Source organism: Nicotiana attenuata, chromosome 1, assembly GCF_001879085.1.
Source record: "Nicotiana attenuata strain UT chromosome 1, NIATTr2, whole genome shotgun sequence".
Classification (NCBI taxonomy): Eukaryota; Viridiplantae; Streptophyta; class Magnoliopsida; order Solanales; family Solanaceae; genus Nicotiana; species Nicotiana attenuata.
In genome coordinates this window covers 7871243-7892301 of record NC_031989.1, presented here as the reverse complement: position 1 = coordinate 7892301, position 21059 = coordinate 7871243, and the positions used below count along the sequence as shown (strand labels likewise).

The 21059-nt window shown below is 38.6% G+C and overlaps 2 protein-coding genes across 2 annotated transcripts; both read right to left on the bottom strand.

Annotated features, from left to right (window-relative positions):
- LOC109239980 lies at positions 4886–6129 on the bottom strand. Its single transcript, XM_019406599.1, has 2 exons — positions 5826–6129; positions 4886–5456 (listed from the first exon to the last, which is right to left on the bottom strand). The coding sequence occupies exons 1-2, from the start codon at positions 6082–6084 to the stop codon at positions 5191–5193; spliced, it is 525 nt and encodes a 174-aa protein (XP_019262144.1). The 5' UTR covers positions 6085–6129; the 3' UTR covers positions 4886–5190.
- On the bottom strand, positions 16463–16882 carry LOC109239972 (RNA-directed DNA polymerase homolog; the record flags this gene model as incomplete). The annotated part of the gene is made up of 1 exon (XM_019406591.1): positions 16463–16882. A coding segment is annotated over exon 1 (420 nt), but the record flags the coding sequence as incomplete, so codon positions are not given.

The following is a 21059-nucleotide window of genomic DNA, read 5'->3' as shown; positions in this document are numbered from 1 at the left end:
GAATCGGATACCAATGTATCGTATACTAGATGTACATGGAAAGCCATGTTTCAGAAGTTGTTAGAAATGTGCACATAAAGAAATCAACATTAGTTTAAATTATTTTCTTCATATTTATGCATGTATAGTTTCACCTATTCAGGTGTATATATATAAAACTCGAGTATTTCTAGAAGATTAAAAATTCTTACGCGATGAAAAATTAAGGAAAATATAAAATTAAGTGTTCATAGTAAAATGGATTAAAACTTGAAACCCAATCTATTTTGATTTGCACACGAACTAAAAATAATCTTGGAAATACTTTTTATATTTTAATATTGGAAAATATATTCACAAAATAAATCCACGAGAAGCTAGGACAAATTCACTAGCCGAAAATAAATCTAATTAGAAAAGCGGATCCAATTGAAAAATGACACATATAGTTCGTTTTTAATGTTCGTTTGGCTTCTCATCAAGAGCGTTTAGAAGGCCAAATCTCACGGGCAAATATCATTTTTAGCCCGCGGCCGAAACTCTCTATATATATATGTATATATTTTCCGGTTATTATTTTGAGAGTGACTATACAGTGGCAAGGAATAATGGATACAGTTGAGGAAAAGATATGAAGGTTATTAAATCTGGAAATGCTCCAAAGTTGAAGTGTGTCAATAACTTTTTTGGGGCAACTTTAGAATGCAATTTATGTATATTCCTAACATAATTATGTGTTTAATTTCTCTATCCATTTCTATACGTAAATCAAATAACTAACCATAAGATTTCCATATTTCAACTCCTAAGAAAATCTGCAGATTGATTACTAGGATTAATTAAATATGGAAACACATTAAAATCAAAGACATAAGACAGCTATAAATATAGCCACCCCAGAGTCATCTTCTCCAAACAATTTGCAAATCTATATATATATTGTCTATTAGAGTACTTAGGCAATTAGCTAGATATGAGTTCTGCTCACTGTCCGTTTCCGCAGTGTACAATTCAGGGTAAGTTTCTGTTCATTTTTCACCTTGTTTTGTGTCTTGTTCTTTTTAATGCATGTTTATATATTTGCAATTGCTAATGTGTATATATAGGTAAGTCCTCATGGCCAGAGCTTATTGGGGCAGATGTCAACAAAGCAGTGAATATAATAAAGAAAGAGAACCCAAATCTTCATGTTGTGCTTTTAAAAATGGGACAAAGCATTCCAGTTCCTGAGGATTGCACTCGTGTTCTGGTTTTTTATGATAACGTCACCAACAAGGTTGGCCTCGTGCCTATTGTTTGCTGATATTACAACGTCTGTTATGAAGTATTTGCTGCTTAAATTCAGTCTAGCTTGTACTGAAGTTTCTCTATTTTATGTCTTTTTTCAAGCTTATGCACAATTCTGCTCCTTTGTCTTTAATTGAATGGAATTTCGTTATAATGATTTTTAATTTTTATCTATTGTACGTGTCAATAGTTGGATATATCTTAGTCTCCTACATCATGCAGCAACATTTGTATGTTATCCTATTAGTATTTTTATTAGGTGCGTCAGATTTAACTCATGAATATATAGTGCTCGCTTAATCTTAAGTTTGGAAAGACTGAACTAAATATATACTTATTCATTATGGAATCAATTTGGGTTTAATCCATATTAGACCATCGAAAAGGTTGGGCGAATTGGACACCGCATGTAATGCCAGATTGACCCATAATAAAATTTATCAAAACATAAAAAGAGTTGGATAGATGTATATTTTCATGATTAATAAAACAAAAACCTTTTTCTCGATTTCATTTGGCTAATAAAAAACGATAAATGAAGTATAGAAAAAATAAACAACTGAAAAATGAGTTTGAGTTTAAGATTCAAGCCGTTTATTTAGAACAAAATTACTCTCATTGTCAGTTGCCCCAACATTCTAATAAAATTGGGCCTATATTTTCCCTTCTTACCCGGTATGGCCCAGTTTCTATGATGTTGAAAAATTATTTTCACTGATTAGCCATATCGCCGCCCCCACTCTTTTTCTTTATGCGGAGGAAACTTTTCCATTCCCAAATCAAATTTTCTCTTTCAGATTTTCTCCCCACCCCTCTTTCTCTTTCATTTTCAATTCGCTCTTGCTCTTTCTCTCTCTCTCTGGCGAAATAGTCGAGTTCTTCTTCAGATTTCCTTTCTATTAAGCTATTAATCCAAAACTCAAGTATGTAAAAGATTACCTTCAAGTGTAGCAGATAGAATAGACAAAGACTTTTTGTGGTTAAAAAGTGAAGGCGAAGATCGAAAGGAGAGTGAAGAAGACGACTGAGGCAAAGTGCGTGAAATTGTTGAATTATTCAGAGGACGACATAGAGAAGATGAACACCGAAAAGTTGCAGAGAACGCCATTCATCTGTATCTTCCTCTTCCACAAAATAACATTGTTGAACAATCCACACCGGATCTATCATTTGTAGTCTTTTTCGTTTCGATTCAGTGCTCGCCGAAGCCGATTCCGATTTTCACATTAGAGGATCCTTTTATTCCCGTTTGAAGAAAAAGAAAATATTGAGTGGTTATTTCTTTAATTCTTGTCTCTTATTCTAAATTATGAAATCTCCTTTTTTTTTTTGGTAATTTTTCCTCCTTCTTCTTCTTCTTCTTCTCACTTTTAGTGACTTCCGAAGGGAGGAAGAATGATGTATATAACTATATATACTTTGTATAATCATGTATAACCATGTATATTTGTGTGTATTCTCATAGTTATACAGAATTATACATGATTATACACAAGTATACAAGATTATACATAATTATAACCATGTATATTTGTGTGTATTCTCATAGCTATAAAGAATTATACATGACTATACACAAGTATACAAGATTATACATAATTATACAACATAGATAACTGTAAAAAAAATTACCTTCGGATAGTGTATATTATTATATATTTATGTATAATTAACGTATGACTATGTATAACAATGTATATAAGGTGTTTAATAATGTAAATTTTTATTTTTTCCAGTGAAATAAGATTTTCCCTTACAAAACTTTGAATTTTGCAAAAAAAAAATATAAAAATAAAATTATAGACTCTAAGGATGAATATATTTTTACTTCAACTTCCTGATATTGTGAATTTTAGGAAATACTATACAGAGGGAAGTAAAAAATAAATAAGAATGAAAATGGAAAAAGGAAAAAGATAAAAATGAAAGAAAAAATCGAAATCTGATTTAGGCGTGGTTTTGGATGTAGTTGACGAAGTTCCACTTGTTTTCATAAAATGTTTGTGGGCTACCGGATGAAAACCATATTTGTAGGTTAGGCGGCTGAAAAGTGCTTTCTCCAAGTGTATTTTCATGTAAATTTCCCGTTTATTTATGAGAAATTTTCAGAAACCACTATTGTTTAGTGGGTATTAACTTGTTATAGCTACTATATACTTAATTACTTTTTACAGCTACTTTTTCAGTTGTTATGGAAAGTATTCGATGTATTCAAGCTACTGTATTCACGAATACAGTAGGAAAACTCGGCGAAAAAACAGGGCATGTCAGCTATCATCCGCTGTATTCATATGTATTCGTGAGATGTATTCATGAATACAGCGTAAAAATAGGACTCTCCAGCTGTTTAAAAACAGAAAATGAATCAATTAACGTGATAGACTCCTAATATAACTCAACAAACTCAATTATAACATGCAAAATTATTAATCCAGTCAAGGAAAAAGATTTCTCAGACGAAAAACACCCAAAAAAATAAAGCAATATTTAGAGATTTAGTTCATCCTTTTTTCGTGGTATATACTTACAACCTCTTCACCAATTGATGTGTCCAAATGTATGGATATGTATTCTGGCTAATTGTATAATGTATTCATTGCAGACTTTTAAAAAATACAGCATGTATAATGTTGTATTCATAATATATGCTTTCCTTCATGCTATGTTTCTCTAACAAAATCTAAATACATCTAAAAGTTAGTATCTACAATCTAAATACATTTCATTGGTTGTATTCATTGATTTTCTATTTTGTATTGAGAGTATTTTACTATATTTCATTGTATTGTCGTTTTAAATACAGATGGATACAATTAGGTTGAAAATACAGATGAATACAATTAGAACTAACAATGTATTTAAAAATATTGTTGTATGAACTCAAATACATATAAATACATCCAAATAAAACAGTCAAAAATCACCGCACAAAATAAAAATCAGTGTATTCCTTATTGAATACATATAAATATATCTGAATACAAGAATTTACTCCGTTGGAATTGTCAACCGGCCAGTTGCAGAGTTCGTGATAAAGGAAAATCGTGGTTCAGTGTAGCGACGTAATTTTTGCAGCTTGGAAACATTATCTAACATGTCTGCCAAGTCTCCAACAACTTCCTGTTCAGAATCCAAATTCTCCTCGTCAAGAACATTATCAGACAATTCTTCCAGACCTGCCAGGAACGTATCAGCAAGAGTTGCCATCCGAGAATGAAGCAAATTAGTTTGATCAGTTTGAAAAGAACATACGCTAGGGTTTAATAAGGAGGTAGTTTTATATAAAGAATGAGAGAGAAAAAAATTAGAGAGTGTTTAATGGCTTAATGGTAGGAAATAACCATAAATACATATTTTGCTATAAAAACTAAAAGGTAACTGTATAAAATAATATATTAAAAGAGTTTTTATTTATAATAAATAGGGTGTAAAGCTTTGCGATAGGAGGTAAAATTTCCTTTATTGAATCAACTTGTTAAATCCGTTTTTGATTGATTTGGCCCAACCGGACCATTTTATACCCTAAGTTTGTTAACCCTTGACAGAAATATCTGTATACCAAAATTTTAAAAAAAATTGTATTAAAAACACAAAAAGAATGGTGAAACAAACTAAAAAGTCTTTTAATTTTTTTATATATTCATAAGTCTATTTTGGTGCAACGGAAAGACAGCACTAGGATAAGCTACATTAATTTCTGGGGAGTTTCTGCCAAAATTAAGGTGACAACTATATTCGGTTGTAGTTCTGGGGATTTTCATTTCTTCATTTCAAATAACAATCTTTTGTGAATATAAATATATAGTGTTTGCATCTAAAACTCTTGTAAGAACTATTTTCCAAAAAATTGACTGTTTGGTACAGTATTTGGTCAGCATTCTCCGTCAAGTTTCAAGCAACAGCCAGCAAGATCTCATCGTCAACTTAGAAAGGCCAGCGTTTGAGGGGCATCACAACAAACTTCATTGTCCCATTGTTGCAATGGATTCCCTCATGCTCTCCACCGGCAAAATAATAAGGCTGCATTTTCTTCAGCACGAACTCGAATCCTTCACCTGCACCCATATGGTTCGGATTTGCTATCCTCTTAGCCCTTCTGAAGTCGCACTTGATGAAGCTCCAATAGTTTGGTAATAAATATACACTGTGTGGAAACCCACCATTTGGGTTTGGCGGATCATACTTGAAAACTGCATGGTGCATTTAGCGGCGAAATCAAAATTTAAAGTAAACGAGCAAATATACATGCACCATATTTTGTTTATAGTGGGTGTAAGTTTAGTACAAAAAATGAGTTTAATTTCAATATACTAAAAATAATAAAATAATTTTTATGAGGTCACATAACAGAAAAAGACAAGTAATCGTCTATAAAAATGGTATTAATAAACTGCAAAATAAGATATATTATGTACTTGCTACAACAGATTAAAATACGCTTATGTAAATAAGTTAAATCCTATATATGTTAAATTCTATATATGTGTGTCTACACGCATATAAGTGATGAGTTATGTGAAAAAGAGAAAATTTTAATTTTTAAATAAAAGAAGACGTACCTAGTGTGTCATTGACAAAGAAAGGGCCATTTTTGCGAGCCCAATCCATGTAGTCGAAGCCATAATGCCAATTTTCGGAACCCCCAACGATGAATTTATTTGAAGTTTGGGTAACATTTGGGTGATTATTACCATAGGGGCAATTAGTTTTGTTCCAGTTTCCTGGTCCCCAAGTGTAGTTAAAGTTGGCCAGACTAACGCCAAACATGAAATAGAACACTACAAGAAACAGAAATGTTTGTACGTTAGCCGAAGCCATTTTGCCCAAGTATAGTTCTTTGATTTGCCAATGAAGAGAAGAGAATGGAATTAATGGTGGTAGATGAGAGAGCCAAAAGAATAGGCTATATATAGGAATGCAAGTACAAAATTATGACTAATTAGGAAATGAGATAGACAAAAATGAGTCAAATTTTTCATAAAGTTGGTTGGTGAGACAGGAAAATTAGTGCAAAAAGCGTTTCATTGTCTTTACAACATTCTCATATTTTCTAAGGGAGACTTGGCCAACATAAACGTTAAGAATTTTAAAATGGTTACTGACCTAAACCGAGTTTCTTTCGACCTTTAAATATATAATTTGGTGTAATAATGACATCAAATTAGGAGGAACAGTCTAAAACAGATAAACTTTTCCTTTCTTTTCTCTGTTTCTTAGGGGGAAATTTGTCTTAGGACAAGGAAAAGCAAATTTCTAAAGCACCTATGAGGAAATAATCGACAACCTCACAATTAAAGAACTTGTAAAACTAGTTCTTGTTCTGGAAGTCTGATTTTTAAAATTGTTAACAGATATTAAGTGTTTGTTTTCTTATTAAAAAAATCAAAATTTCCGTAAGATTTAAAAAGGAAGCTGAAGAAGAGAATGAGTTGGTTTCAAACTCATTAAGATCGGTTCATATTTCAGCAATGTTACTTTAGGAGTTTTTTTTCCCCCTTAAGTGCGTAGGTTAAACAAGGAATATTTAGGTTTTTGAGGTCTACTATAAGTTTTCCACTGTGACTTTCTGTTACTCCTATTTCTTTTCAATGCAATTAGATATTCCAATCTACCACGCAAGGAAGGCACTAAAACAAACTCCTACTAGAGTTTAATTTTAGAAAAGATTCATATTCATATGAAGCTATATGAATGGCCAATAAAAAATAAAAAAAAAAAATTGGAACAGGTTTTCCATTGAAAATAATCAAGATGAATTACTTCACATAACACTGTATGCGGTTGTATCAAGATGAACTTCGCATTCCGTCTTGCTTTAATTGTATGAGTTAGTCGCTTTATCAATATTTTCTCAAGCACGAATATTAATCTTTCTTGAGGCCAATGATTTTGATACTTCTCCTTCTCCTGATGTGCCAAAAAATCAGAATCAAATCACTATCATTGTATGTGGTTGTATTTAAGTAGTGTTAATTTTGAGTGACCCGGGTATGTTTGTATTTTCGGTCTTGACCTTTCTTCTTTTATGTATCTATTTTTCTATTGTTTCTCTTCCTCTAAATTATCTATGTTATTCACAAGTTCTTTTCGAATAAATTTGAGTTGGAAAATTTTTTTTGTATTGTATTGCCAATATGTATGATGAGTATGGATTAAATTAACTCTTATTTCTTTTAATTTATTCTTTTTTGTTGATTAAGGAGCGCAGTTGATTAAATTTGAGTTGGAAATGTTTATTCTTTTACTTTTCAAGGGTAACGACATGACCAAGCACCTTAATTAATACGTTAGTATATTTTTGTCAATTGACAGACAATTCTTATAGTATGAGAGTATTTGAATTATAAAGCTCAATGCGGTGTCTATAGGTGAAATGGAATTTAGGAAGCTCCAACTATTTTTTTTTAAAACTCCAATTTTATTTTAAATGAGGATCAATTTGTTCTGGCACAACTTTAATATTAAGTTCATAATTTTACTATGTCGTTGTTTTTTTGATTAAATTCTACCTCAATTATTGCTTTAATTTTATTAATAGTTATTTGTATGGCGAAGAATATAGTTTAAATATATAATGGACGTTAATGAACCATTTGGTGGAAACTAATAGTTTTCCAAGGTGATTTTTTTAAGGAAATTTTACCTCCTATAGCAAAGGTTGATACCTTATTTATTATAAATAAATACCCTTTTAAAAAATTATCCCCTATAGCTACCTTTTAATTTTTATAGCAAAATATCTATTTATGGCTACTCCCTGCCCTTAAATCATTAAATACGCTATGTATTATTTTTTTTTCTCTCTCCCTCTCTCCTCCTTTCTCTTTCCTCTTTCTTCTCTTTTTCTCCCGGTTTTTTCCTCCCCTGCTTTTAGAAACCCTAGCAGGGGTTGTGTTCTACCAACGACAGATCTGGCCAGCGACCATTTCCTCCCTTCCTTGTTGTGTCACCCCTAACCCCCTCCTTCGGCCGGCTATTTCTTTCACCTGTCAATAACGACCCGGCAATCATCCTTAGTATTGTGTTGAGAGGCTTCTTCCATTGTGAATAGCCTCGTCAGTGTTGGCATTTTCTCTCAATTAACTTTTAATGGCTTTTTTACTTGCAAATTTCTCTTCTCTCAAACAAGTTACGAATAAACCTATATGGCTGAAATACTATAAAGAATACTATGGTCTTGGCGGCAGTGGTTTTCGTCTGAAAGGGTGCATGGATATCGGTGGATTGGGGACGGAGTTTGCGGCTGAGGAACTTGAAGAGTATGTTACTATTTTTTTCATTGTATTTCAATGTACCTCGTTGTATCTCATGTATTTCATTGTATTCAGTGTCTTTTTTTTCATTGTATTTCAATGTATCTCGTTGTATTCCATATATTTTTATTGTATTCACTGTCTCGCTATATTCCATGAATGTATTCATATGTTTTTTAATTTAATATATGATTGGTTTATAGTACCTTAGCTTCATGTTTTGATGATCTAACAAACTTACTATCAAAGAACCAAATAAGGAACCTGATACACTTGGTACACAACTCAATCAACGGACTCAAGCTAATGTGAGTTGCTATGACTTCAGAAGATAAAGAATCAACACAGGGACCTGATCCACTTGGGTTCCCCTGACAGCAGTATGAGGTCAACTCTTTACAGCTAGAAAGTGACTGCCTGCACTGTACACGCAAATAGTGCAACACAGTGCAGCAGTCACTTCTCATTGGGAAGGACCTTGTACCAACCAAGTGACTACATCATTCAAGTGATGTCATCCAAGGTGTATTATCAATAAACATTACAACAAAACATCACTTGAACACTTGAAAATTCATTCAAGTACTCCAAGCATCTGACAATCAAGCATTCAATTCTCAAGTGCATCAAGAACAAAGTACAACACCACTACGGACCGGTTCCTACAATAAGCCTCTTGTATGTCCTTAGTAGAGTTGTAACTTTGTAATTGTTATTCATTGTAATTCCTACTTTGTTTATCTAGAAGTTTTAATTAGGAACCCCTTGTAAACCATAAATATTTAGTGTTTATGTCGTGACTAGAGTTAGTCATGAGTTGAAGTCTTTGTAATAGATGTATTGCAATGTGGCTTGTAATAGGTGTATTACAAGTTAGTGAGGGATTAAGAGTTTATTCCTAGGTTGCATAGGTTGTTATCTAAAGATTGCTCATAGTGAAGTTGAAATCCTGCCAGTGTAGGTCGTGATTTTTTTATCCCCTTGAGCAGGGGTTTTTCCACGTAAAAGTTCCCTGTTCCATTTACTTACTATTGCATTAGCCTTATCTGTGAAAACCTATATAGGACCTGGTCTCTATATAGTTCGGTGGACTCATATATTTTATCAATTGGTATCAAAGAGGGTTCTTTCTATCAGGTTAACACCTAGAAAGGATCCTCATGGCTGCTCCACCAAACTTCGAAGAGGGTCAGTCTATCTACAGACCACCCAGGTTCAATGGCCAATATTATGGGTGGTGGAAGACAATGCATGACTTTATCATGGCTAAAGATTCCGAGTTGTGGGATGTTATATGTAATGGTCCTTATGTCCCTACAAAAAAGGTCGGAGATCCTGCTGTGATAGTGCCTAAGATGAGGAAAGAATACAACGATGCTGACAGGAAGGCTGTGGAGAAAAAATTTCGTGCCAAAAAAATTTTGGTGTGTGGTATAGGTCCTGATGAATATAACAGGATTTCAGCTTGCCAATCTGCCAAAGAGATATGGGAAGCTTTACAAACAGCACACGAAGGAACTACTCAAGTAAAGTAATCTAAGATTGACATGCTCACCACTGAGTATGAGCTCTTCAGAATGAAGGACGATGAATCCATTCAAGACATGCACACTCGATTCACTTCTATCATAAATGAGCTACACTCGCTTGGTGAAATCATTCCTAGGAACAAGCTAGTGAGGAAAATTCTCAGTATTTTGCCTAGTCCCTGGGAGAATAAAGTGAATGCCATAACTGAAGCAAAGGATTTGCAGGCGCTGACTATAGATGAGCTGGTTGGGAATCTGAAAACCTATAAAATGATGAAGAAGAAGAAGGACAGTGAAAGAAGAGAACCAAAGAAGGAAAAGAACCTGTACTCAAGGCAGAAAGTAATGACTCAAGTGGCGAGGATAGTGACATGGCTTACCTAACCAGAAGGTTTTAGAAAATGGTTCGAAGGAATGGAGGTATACAAAAGAGGGGCAGTTATAGCAAGCCAAAGAATTATGACCTCTGTTATAAGTGTGGAAAGTCAGGGCATTTCATCAAAGATTGCCCTCTCCTGAAGCAAGAACACTTCAAACACAACTCTGACAAAGCAACCAAGAGGAACCCGGTTCCTGATAAAGGCTTCAAAAGAAAGAACGCCGCTGATAATGTTGTGAAGCAAGCTCTTACAGCATGGGGAGATTTTTCCAGCGAGTCTGAAGAAGAAGATGAAGCAAGTGACAGCTTAATGATGGCAGTTGAAAGTGAAGCAAATGAGTATGACTCAATATTTGCTTTGATGACTCGATCAGATGATGATGAAGACGATGACAATGATGAGGTAAATTTTCGGGATGTTCAGAGAAATTTGAAGTCCTACTCTCCTAAAAAAACTCATGTCATTAGCTAATGTGTTAATTGATAATTACCATAGTCTTGTAACTGATAAGGATGCCTTAACTATGGAGTTAGGAGATGCTGAGCAAACTAGAGATGACTTGATGGTTTGTGTGGTTGATTTGAAGGAAACTATAGATAATCTTGAAAATGAAAAGGAGGTTCTAATTGAGAAAATCACTAGTGTAGAACACGAAAGAGATAATTTGATGGTAGTAGTAGTTGATCTAAAAGAAACCATTGAGAATTTCAGTAAAGAAAAAGATGCCTTAGTGGAGAAAGTGGCTGTTATTGAGCAGGAAAGAGATGATGTCACGACCCGGATTTCCCACCCTCGGGAGTCGTGATGGCGCCTACTCGTGGAAGCTAGGCAAGCCAAGAACCTTTGCCAAACATTAACCAATCTTGTTTTATACATGATTAAACAATTAAATTATCAATGAATAAGCAGTTAAAAGACAACGAAAAGTAAAATTTAGCGGAAGTCTGAACTAAAAATAGAAACAGCGTCTAGAAAGCCAATACAAGTCTCTCCCAGCACCTGGTGTCACAACAATACACGGACAGTCTAGGATTACTACAAATAAGAGTTTCAAATAAAGGACATACTCTGTCTCGAATACAAATGTCAACAGAACATAAAAACTGATAGAAGAGATGCCGAGCCTGCGGACGCCAGCAAGGCTACCTCGGAGTCTCGTGGACTGAAGGTCGGCTCCCTGACTACTGCTGCGCACCGTAAGCTACTCCGACACCTGGATCTGTGCAAAAGAGCACAGAGTGTAGCATCAGCACAACCGACCCCATGTGCTGGTAAGTGCCTAGCCTAACCCCGGCGAAGTAGTGACGAGGGTAGACCAGACTACCATATAAACCTGTGCAGTTATATATACATATATAGCGGAATCAAAATACAGAAACAAGTAATCAATATGGGAGGGGGAGCATGCTATGGGGGAAATAACAATTTCAAGTAAAAGTCGTCCAGTAACGAAGGAAACAACACAACTCAGACATTAATAAAGAAACAGAAAGCAAAAAGTGCACGACATCACCCTTCGTGCTTTTACTCTGATCCTCACCAAGCAATGATATAATAAAGTGTGCACGGCATCACCCATCGTGCTTTTACTCTCTTTCCTCACATATAATCAATAGAATCGGCACGGAATGGTACATCGTGCGGCACGGCATCACCCTTCGTGTTTTACACTCTTTCCTCACAATAAACAAACAATGCACGACATCACCCTTCGTGCTTTAACACTCTTCCTCACCCAAACAACAATCACAAACAAGGGGCAAGGGAATAAATAAAATAATAAGAGAAATCCCGGCAAGGGAACACAATGGAAGAATTAAATCCCAGCAAGGGTACAACATCAATAATCTCAACGTCCCGGCAAGGGAAAATAATCAATAAACAACAATATCCCGGCAAGACAATTTAAATACTCTTTCTCTTCCTTTCACTTTTATTTCATATCTCACTTTACCGCTTGAGCCAATGCTCCAAAGGGGTTCAACCATTTCATATACGTTCACAATTGAAATATAACTTGAGTCAATGCTCCTCGTTGTTCATAGGTCACAATTTCCTTTCACAAGCTTTTCACAACAAATAGGAATCATCACTAAGGCAAGAGAAATACAACAAAATCGGGACATTCACAATTTAAAGACTCACGGTCATGCTAGACACCAACGTGTAGATACTCGTCACCATACCTATACGTCGTACTCAACAAGATGCAATTAGCAAATAAGACTCAACTCCTAGTCCCCAAGCTAGGGTTAGACCAAACACTTACCTCAATGCCTTGCACACAACTTAAGCCTCAAGTATAGCTATACCCCGCGATTCCACCGCCAATTCGCTCATATCTAATCACAAATTACTTAATTACATTAATAAACACTAAATGAATCAACCCCAATGCATGAAAATGAGTTTTCCCAAGTTTTACCCAAAAAGTCAAAAATCGCCCCCGGGCCCACCTGGTCACAACCCGAGGTTCGAACCAAAACCCGATAACCCATTCCCCCACGAACTCAAACATATAATTTGTTTTGAAATCGGACCTCAAATTGAGGTCCAAATCCCCAATTTTTGAAAAACCTAGGTTCTACCCAAAACAACCAATTTCCCCTATGAAAATCATTGATTTGAAGTTGAAATCATGTTAAAAGATGTTGAGAATTGAAGGAAGTTAGTTAAAAATGACTTACAATTGATTTGGAGAAGAAGAAAACCTTGAAAAATCGCCTAAGTGTGTTTGGGTTTGAGAAAATGAAGTTCAAAATCGGTTAAGTGTAAAAAAATGCAGGTCTCAGTTATGGGAAATGAGAACAGGTGTTCGCAATTGCGAACCCCGACCTGCTGATGTGGGAATTGCGAAGACTAGGTTTGCATTTGCGAACCCATAAGAAATACTAGACCTTCGCATTTGCGACATGAAGGTCGCATTTGCGACATTAGGGTAATCACATTTGCGAGAAGGACTGGCCTGGGCTAACTTTGCAATTGCGAAAGGCCACTCGCAATTGCGATATCGCATTTGTGAGCCATTTGCGAAGCCTGCAGGTCAGAAATTCCAGCAATTTTTCAAAGTTCAAAAATGCCCCCCTGGCCTATCCAAAACTCACCCGAGCCCTCGGGGCTCCAAACCAAATATATACACAACCTCAAAAATATCCTACGGACTTATTCGCGCGATCAAATCGCCAAAATAACATCATATACATCGAATTACACCTCAAAATCCAAGAATTCTTTCAAACTTTATAAAATATCAAATTTTCCAATTTAAGTCCGAAACACGTCAAACGACGTCCGTTTTCAACCAAATTTCACAGAAATGACTTAAAGCATATATAAGACCTATACCGGGCGCCGGAACCAAAATACGGGCCCGATACCAACACGTTCTAATCAAATATCATTTCAATTTTTCCTTAACAATTTCAGAAAAATAATTTCTTTTAAAAATTCATTTCTCGGGCTCGGGACCTCGGAATTCGATTCCGAGCATACGCCCGAGTCCCATATTTTCCTACGGACCCTCCAGAACTGTCAAATCACGGGTCCGGGTCCGTTTACCCAAAATGTTGACCAAATTCAAATTTTTTCATTTTAACATCAAAATTTAGCATTTTTCATAGAATTTCACATTTAAGCTTTCCGACTACGCGCCCGGACTGCGCACGCAAATCGAGGCAACTCTAAATGAGGTTTTCAAGTCCTCGGAAGCACAGAATTCATTTAAAACAGGTGATGACCCTTTGGGTCGTCACATTCTCCACCTCTAAAACAACCATTCGTCCTCGAACGGATAGAAGAAAGAAGTACCTGAGTCGGGGAAAAGATGAGGGTAACGGCTCCGCATATCAGACTCGGACTCCCAGGTCGATGCCTCAGGAGGCTGACCTCTCCACTGAACACGAACAGAAGGGAAACTCTTGGATCTCAACTGACGAACCTGCCGGTCTAGAATAGCTACCGGCTCCTCCTCATAAGACAAGTCCTTGTCCAACTGGACGGTGCTGAAATCTAACACGTGGGCTGGATCGCCATGATACCTCCGAAGCATGGACACATGAAACACTGGATGCACGGCTGATAAGCTCAGCGGCAAAGCAAGTCTATAAGCCACCTCTCCCACTCGATGAGAATCTCAAACGGACCAATGAACCTAGGGCTAAGCTTGCCCTTCTTCCCAAACCTCATAACGCCCTTCATAGGCGACACTCGGAGCAATACCCGCTCACCAACCATAAAAGCAACATCTCCAACCTTGCGGTTTGCATAGCTCTTTTGCCTGGACTGAGCTGAACGAAGCCTATCTTGAATGATCTTGACCTTGTCCAAGGCCTCCTGAACCAGATCCGTACCCAATAACCGAGCCTCTCCCGGCTCAAACAATCCAACCGGAGACCGACACCGCCTACCATATAAAGCCTCATAGGGAGCCATCTGGATGCTCGACTGGTAGATGGTGTTGTAGGCAAACTCCGCTAAGGGCAAGAACTGATCCCACGAACCTCCAAAGTCAATAACACAAGCTCGGAGCATATCCTCTAAGATCTGAATAGTCCGCTCGGACTGACTGTCCGTCTGGGGATAAAATGTTGTGCTCAACTCAACCCGCGTGCCCAACTCTCGCTGAACTGCTCTCCAGAAGTGCAAGGTAAACTGCGTACCCCGGTCCGAAATGATAGATACGGGCACACCATGAAGAAGAACAATCTCCCGAATATAGATCTCGGCCAACCTCTCAGAAGAATAGGAGACTGCCATAGGAATGAAATGTGCTGACTTTGTCAGCTTATCAACAATGACCCATACTGCGTCGAACTTCTTCCGAGTCAGCGGAAGTCCAGTAACAAAGTCTATAGTAATCCGCTCCCACCTCCACTCGGGAATCCTCTGAAATAAACCACCAGGCCTCTGATGCTCGTACTTAACCTGCTGACAATTCAAACAACGAGCCACATATGTTACGATATCCTTCTTCATTCTACGCCACCAATAATTCTGACACAAATCCTGATACATCTTCGCGGCGCCCGGATGAATAGAGTACCGGGAGCTATAGGCCTCCTCCAAACTCAACTCTCGGAGCCCATCCACATTAGGCACACATACTCGACCCTGCAATCTCAAAACTCCATCATCATCTAAGGTAACATGCCTGGCACCTCCGCGCTGCACCGTGTCTCTAAGGACACACAAATGGGGATCATCATACTGCCGATCACGGATACGCTCCAATAATGAAGAACGAGCGACCGTGCAAGCTAACACACGACTGGGCTCAGAAACATCCAGCCTCACGAACTGATTCGCTAAGGCCTAAACATCCAAAGCAAGCAGCCTCTCACCGACCGGAATATAAGCAAGACTGCCCATATTGGCTGACTTCCTACTCAATGCATCGGCCACCACATTGGCCTTCCCCGGATGATATAGAATGGTGATATCATAATCCTTCAACAACTCCAACCACCTCCTCTGCCTCAAATTCAACTCCTTTTGCTTGAACAAGTACTGAAGACTCTTGTGATCCGTGAACACCTCACATGCCACGCCATACAGATAATGCCTCCAAATCTTCAATGCGTGAACTATGGCTGCCAACTCCAAATCATGAACCGGATAGTTCTTCTCATGAATCTTCAACTGCCTCGAAGCATAGCAATGACCTTGCCATCCTACATCAACACTGCTCCAAGCCCAACACGGGAAGCATCACAATAGACTGTATAAGGCCCTGAACCTGTGGGCAAAACCAACACTGGTGCCGTAGTCAGAGTTGTCTTGAGCTTCTGAAGCTCGCCTCACACTCATCCGACCATCTGAACTGGGCACCCTTGTAGGTCAATCTGGTCATCGGAGCGGCAATGGATGAAAACCCCTCCACGAACCGTCGATAGTAGCCTGCCAACCCCAAGAAACTCCGAATCTCCGTAGCTGATGCTGGTCTAGGCCAGCTATTGACTGCCTCAATCTTCTTTAGGTCCACCTGAATACCCTCTGCTGATACAACATGACCCAGAAATGCAACTGAACCCAACCAGAATTCACACTTCGAGAACTTAGCATATAACCGACTATCCCTCAGAGTCTGAAGAACCACTCTAAGGTGTTGCTCGTGCTCCTCCTTGCTGCGGGAGTATATCAATATGTCATCAATGAAAACTATCATGAATGAGTCCAAATAAGGCCTGAACACTCGGTTCATCAAGTCCATGAAAGCTGCTGGGGCATTTGTCAACCCGAATGACATAACCAAGAACTCATAGTGCCCGTACCGAGTGCGGAAGGCTGTCTTAGGGACATCGGATGCCCTAATCCTCAACTGATGGTAGCCAGATCGCAAGTCAATCTTGGAAAATACCCTGGCACCCTGAAGCTGGTCGAACAAATCATCAATCCTCGGCAGTGGATACTTATTCTTGATCGTTACCTTGTTCAATTGCCGGTAATCAATACACATTCTCATTGACCCATCCTTCTTCTTGACAAATAACACCGACGCACCCCAAGGTGAGACACTAGGTCTAATGAAACCTTTCTCAAGCAAATCCTGCAACTGTTCCTTTAACTCTTTCAACTCCGGCGGGGCCATACGATATGGTGGGAAAGAAATGGGCTGAGTGCCCGGAACCAGATCAATGCAGAAGTCAATATCCCTATCGGGTGGCATACCTGGCAGGTCTGAAGGAAAAACATCAGGGAACTCACAAACAACGGGCACAATATCAATACAGGGAACCTCAGCACTGGAATTACGAACATAGGCTAAATAGGCCAAACACCCCTTCTCGACCATACGCCGAGCCTTCACATACGATATAACACTGCGGGTATAATGACCAGGAGTCCCTCTCCACTCTAAACGAGGCATACCCGGTAAAGCTAAGGTCACAGTCTTGGCATGACAGTCCAAGATAGCGTGATAGGGTGATAACCAGTCCATCCCCAATATAATATCGAAGTCAACCATGTCTAAAAGCAATAAATCTACACGAGTCTCCAGACCCCCAATCACCACAACACAATAACGATGGACTCGATCAACCACAATAGAGTCACCCACCGGTGTATACACATAAACATGAATTACCCCATGCATCACTAGGCATGAAAAAATATTGGGCAAAATAAGATGACACATACGAATACGTAGACCCCGGATCAAACAACACTGAAGCATCTCTATCACAAACCAGAACCGTGCCTGTAATAACTGCATCTGAAGCCTCTGCCTCGGGCCTGGCCTGAAGAGCATAACATCGGGGCTGGGCCCCACCACTCTGATCTACCTCTCTGGGTCGGCCTGCTGCTGGCTGGCCTCCACCTCTGGCGGTCTGAGCTCCACCTCTATGACCTCTACCTCCACCTCTAGCACCTCTACCCGCACCTCTAGCTGGCTGGGTGGGCTGTGGAATACCTGGTGCCTGAACCATGGCACGAGAACTCTGATGCTGAGAGCCACCTGGCACGCGAGGGCAATACCTAGCAATGTGTCTCGTGTCGCCACAAGTAAAACAAGCCCTCGGCTGCTGGGGCCGACGACCCTGGAAACTCTGAAGTGGTGGTGCACTAATAGGTGCTGGTGGTGCACTGAAGGACTGCTGATCGGAATACTGCGTCTGAGGACCACGGCTACCAGAAGCACCGTGAGAAACCTGAAGAGCCGACTGAAAGGGCCTAGGAGGATGACCCCTATCATACGAATCTCTGCCTCCAGACGAGGCACCACTGAATCGGCCTGACTGACGGGNTCCTCAATTAAGGGATTTTCCGCTACTGATTTCAAACTATAAATACTCTCCTCCCTTCTCTTTGAACACACGAACACAGAACGCAATCTGAGTACACAAGTCACTCTCACTTAAAAACTCTCTCTGTTTTACTTGTGCTGCTGTGGACTTTGTTTACTCTACTTTCTCCTGCACTCTTTTGCTTCTCTACTGGTATGTCTCAGTTAGTTTATATGTCTCCACCACAATGTGTTTACTTCTGCCCACTTCTGTCCAACTCTTTTAGTTGACATTTGTTTCTAGCATATTGTAACATGTTCCCCCTTTCCTTTGTAATTCAGTATTTAAATTATGTATGCATCCTGTGAGTTGCTTGTCATGAATTTGATACTTTATGAATCCCAAACCCTCACACCCCTTTATATGTGAGTTATGGTTCAGGGCATGACAACACTCTAATATTGTTGTCCATGATTCTGGATTGGATTCTTTGAATCCCAAACTCAATCAGTTCCCATTCCCTTTCCCCCTTTATGTGTTTTTGAGCTTTAGACTTGGGTCTGGCAGTGTCCTAATCACTGTCCAGACTCTGGTCTGACCTTCAAGGGTCTGCTCTTAATGTGTTTGACCAAGCAGGTGATCGGGGGTGTGCCAGCCTACTTTGTGGCTAGGTATGACCACAACCTGTCATGGCTCCCCAATCCCCCTTTCACTTTGCACTTACTCTTAGCTATTAAGTTCCGCCCCTCTCTTGCAAGCCATGCTTTGGGACCCCCTGAGCTCCTTCTGAACTTGGATGCCTGAGAGCTAGCTCTTCCACACTGCACTGTTTCTATTCTAATGGTATCTTGGGTGTAAGCAATGCCGGTAATCCCTGAGATTCCTTGGAACTTTGAAACACCCTGGGTAAAGAGAAGGCGTTGGAAATCTGGATCCCGGGAGTGGATCAATCGCATATTATTAGACATTAAGGTTGAATTAGGCTGCTCGGATCTAGCTGTTAGCCTCTGATGTATTTTTTCTACATTCTGGAATAACTTGTATAAACTCGGGGAGTATATTAAAGCGATGTGGGAGGGGTCTTTACTTTCTTGCATCAAAAGGGTAGAAATCATGATCTTAGGACTTTATTATTTAACCATCTAGAGATCCTGCCTATAGGACCGTTTTAATCACATAGAAAGCATGTCCATAGGACTTAACACTCACTTTCTGCAATTATGCATATAGAAATCCTGCCTATAGGAGTTAATTTTCTGCAAATTTATAGGTGTCATGCCTATAGGATGTGCATACGCATGACATTAGGCAAACTTTAGGTTTAATAAACAAGCATCCGTCCACAAATTTATTAACGAGTTCGGTAATCAATAACTTGTAGATATCATGTCCATAGGAGCTTCTTTTGAACCAAACTCGCTTAGCCTGTCTAACAGCAGTAGCAATTGATTAGCCGTTTCTTATGCGCCTAAGTCAGTACATGTTTTCCAAAATGTAGTCTCTAATAAAACTTGTTTAAAATCAGTGTATACTTTTCCCTAAAATCTATTTCTTTAACTGGCATATCTTTTCTGAAACTCCTTCTTTCTAATATTCTGCCTAAACGTGTTTTCCAACTCAATTCCTGTCTTTTGAACTCGTCGTTGTAAATCAGTTCCGCAACTCACTCTTTTCTTTGGATAACTCTGTCCCTTCTGGAATTTTCAAAACTTCTCTTTTTTTTGTGTTTAACTACAATTAGGCAGTTTGTTTTCCCTTTTGAACTAGTTTCTAAAAGTCTGCAGCATACCCTTTTTCTTCAAGACTCTTCTGCATGATCATCTTCTGAAATCAGTACTTTCTTAAATGAACTCGCGACTAATTTAGTGCCTTAATCTCTGACAACTGTATCCGAGTTGCCTAATGCAGCCTTTCTGTCCAAATATATGTGTTGAACCTGTCCGCTCACTACTTAATTTAATCTAAGACCAAATCAGTATTTGTCAAGGCATGCTATACTATATGATTATTTGATTTCTGGGGTTTATTTGAGCCTTATTTGCTTGTTTATTCTTCCCTTTATTTGATACTTGTTTTGAATGTCGAGCTAGAATTTTATCCTTTAACTCCACAAAGGCCTCCATCCCTTTCTTTCCTTTTAGGATTAGAAGTTCTAATACCCCAGAACTGATAGGATCGGGACGGGTAGTAGCATGCGATAAGTAAACGATACCGTTCCGCGCTTTAATACCTTAACGGGGTGGGAAGGGTAGACATGGAGATGATGATTACACGATAACACTATGTGTACAATTGTGTACCAGTGTTGTGCGAATGATCCATGTAATGTATAAACCTAGGACTCCCCTCTCCTTTTATTAGTTTAACAATTTTTTTTTTAGAACTTTAAAAGCTGCTGCACTTTCAACTTCTGTTTCTCACACGATTTTTGGTTTGCTTGCAGTAATTGCTTGACTTCTTCCCTCTACTTGCACATTTCTTTTACAACTAAGTTGCTCCCTTTCTGAATTTCAACACTTCTTTTAACCTTTTTGTGCTTCCTGTTATACTTGTTAGTTTATTCGCATTTGCACTTAAAGTCACAATTGTAGCATGGCCGGGAACCACACTAGTGGATCTTGAGGGGTGCCTAACACCTTCCCCTCGAGATAATTTCAAGCCCTTACCCAAAACTCTGGTCTGCATCTTTAATTCTTCCAAAAGTGTCCTAATGCATTATAATCATTAGGTGGCGACTCTCCAAACTCCAAAAACCCAATTCCCAAACGGGATAAGAGTTGTCTTCCCGAATGTCGTGAACCCGATTCCGCGAGGAAAAAGGGGGCGTCGACAGCGAGCCTGCCGGTCCAAAATAGCTATCGGCTCCTCCTCGTAAGACAAGTCCTTGTCCAACTGGACAGTGCTGAA